Source organism: Lolium rigidum, chromosome 5, assembly GCF_022539505.1.
Source record: "Lolium rigidum isolate FL_2022 chromosome 5, APGP_CSIRO_Lrig_0.1, whole genome shotgun sequence".
In the NCBI taxonomy this organism is placed as follows: Eukaryota; Viridiplantae; Streptophyta; class Magnoliopsida; order Poales; family Poaceae; genus Lolium; species Lolium rigidum.
This window is the reverse complement of record NC_061512.1, coordinates 51078054-51080243: the sequence shown is the minus strand read 5'-3', so window position 1 is coordinate 51080243 and position 2190 is coordinate 51078054. Positions and strand designations below refer to the sequence as shown.

General features: G+C 50.0%; 1 protein-coding gene across 1 annotated transcript; it reads right to left on the bottom strand.

Moving 5' to 3' along the window:
• LOC124655950 (3-ketoacyl-CoA synthase 6-like) lies at positions 1 to 1365 on the bottom strand. Its single transcript, XM_047194774.1, has one exon. The coding sequence runs from the start codon at positions 1363 to 1365 to the stop codon at positions 1 to 3; it is 1365 nt and encodes a 454-aa protein (XP_047050730.1).
• Between the last annotated feature and the right edge of the window lie 825 nt (positions 1366 to 2190).

The window sequence follows — 2190 nt, the reverse complement described above, 5'->3', positions numbered from 1 at the left end:
TTAGACATTCACCGGGTAGCGGTGGATGCAGCTGGCCCATGGCCCTTTGGCATCAACGGATGGTCGGGTGCATACCCACACCGCAGTGTTGCACTTATACCCAGCTCCGAAACCGATCATCCACACTCTGTCACCCTTCCGCATTCGGCCCTTAGCCTCGATGTATGCCAACTCGTACCACACGGATGCACTCGATTGGTTCCCAAACCGATGCAGCGTCATACGCGATGGCTCCACATGCTCGTCAGATAGACCAAGGCCAAGCTGTACTGAGTTGATCACCGCCGGTCCACCAACATGGATGCAGAAGTGCTCAAATGCCATGCGGAAGTCGGGGATGTATGGTCTGATATTCCTCCGGTGGAGCACCTTCCTCGCTGCAGAGAAAAGAAGATACTTGATCAACTCTGAGGTTGGTAGGACAAGTGGCCCAGTTGCGGTGATGTTGGCCTTGAGCGCGTCTCCAGCGATGGCCATGAGGTCTTTTGACAGAGTGAGCCCTATGTTCCCCTCACGATCGTCCTCCTGGTAAACGCACCGATAAGCACCATCATCTGCACCGACGAGCGTCCGCTCGACATGCGTGAGCTTGAACCTAGCCTTGTTCTTACAAGTCGACAACAGCATGGCGCTGCCGCCCATGCGGAACAAGATGTTTCCCAGCTGCATGGAACGCGTGTTCCCCTTGTAGTAGAACGGACCAAGGGTCTCCGTGGACACCACCAGCACATGCGATCCCCAAGGAAGGACCTGCAGGATGTTCCTCGCGAGCCCCACCGCGGTCACACCGGCGCTGCAACCCATGCCAGAGAGGTTGACGATGCGGATGTCGCGTCGCAACTTGTACCTGTTCATGATCCTGTCGGCGATGCATGGCACCGGGCAGAACAGGCTGCAGTTGGTGATCAGGGCGTCGATCGCATCCAGGCTGATGAACGTCGTCTTCGCCAACAAGTCGTCGATGGATGAGAAGACGACCAGCTCGGCCTCGGCGCGTGCTTCATCGAGACAGCAGTCTTGGCCTTCATAGTGATGTGCATGTGGCAGGCATGTCTCTTCACCCAAGCCGGAGCGCTCGAGCACACGAGCTATGAAGTCAATGGTAGAGTCGCGCAAGAAGGGCGAAAGGCGTGCGTTCTCGAAGAAGCTGGCCTTTGGGACTCGACACTCGTTACTAGTTCTGAAGCAAGCGTAGTCGACTAGGTACACGGCTCTAGGCCTGCGTATGAGGTAGATGATAACCGTGGCAAGAATGACGGTCAAGAGTAGGTGGATGTGTCGGAGAGCACACAGTTGGTAAAGAAAGTCTATGGTAGCAAATCGTTGTGCAGCTCGTAGGAGGAGGTTGGCAGCTGCTAGTGTCATGGTGGTTGTAGTGAGCACAAATTATATTGGTTTGAGGCTCTTTAGATAGGGAAACAGAGTTATGCTAGTGCATCCTACAGAGGTAGAGAGAGCAGCTAGGCATGGATGACCTTTATAGAAAACAATCTGCATCACCAGTGCAACATTAATAAGCTTACATTACAACATCATGGAAGATAGATGTATACATCATAGGCTCATACCACATCTAAACATGTTTACAATAGTTTGAGGCCATTTTTTCCATGTAGCACAAGATTTGTCCTATATACAATCCATGTTTTTCACATGACACGGGACCACTTTTACTTTTATTTAGATGTATATTCGTAAACAATGTCACTGTTTTGAGCACAATTCATATGCAATTTTACAGTTCAGACTTGAGGACCTGTGACGTCTTTCTTTCCGTTCTCTTTCCAAGGCTTATTATTCTAGTGGTGTGTATGTGTATACCTTTGATTTCTCTTGCAGGTTACTCTGGAGATATATTGACAAGTAGCACAGCTGATGCATGAAAATAAAACAAAGAAGGAGCCTGTTAGTCGTCATCAACGACGACAGTCTTAGAATCTTGTGTGTCAAAGTAGCCAAGGCAAGATGTATCCAGAGGCCCACTGGAGCCCATGGCGTACATGCCGGTGGCAAGGCCAAAGGAGAAAATCTGTTACATTTAGATGTGGTTGGCAATTGGCTTGTTAAGGTACTCAACGTCCTCGGGGTGAGCCTAAGGGGATATACAATAGGTTAGTTGTGCCACGTTAGAAGATAAGATAATTGTGACAGTTTATGAACTAAATCAGGAAAGTACCGAGACATGGCCTC

Coding starts and splice junctions, on each gene's coding strand:
- LOC124655950 (XM_047194774.1), bottom strand. CDS start 1,365: ATGACACTAGCAGCTGCCAACCTCCTCCTACGAGCTGCACAACGATTT.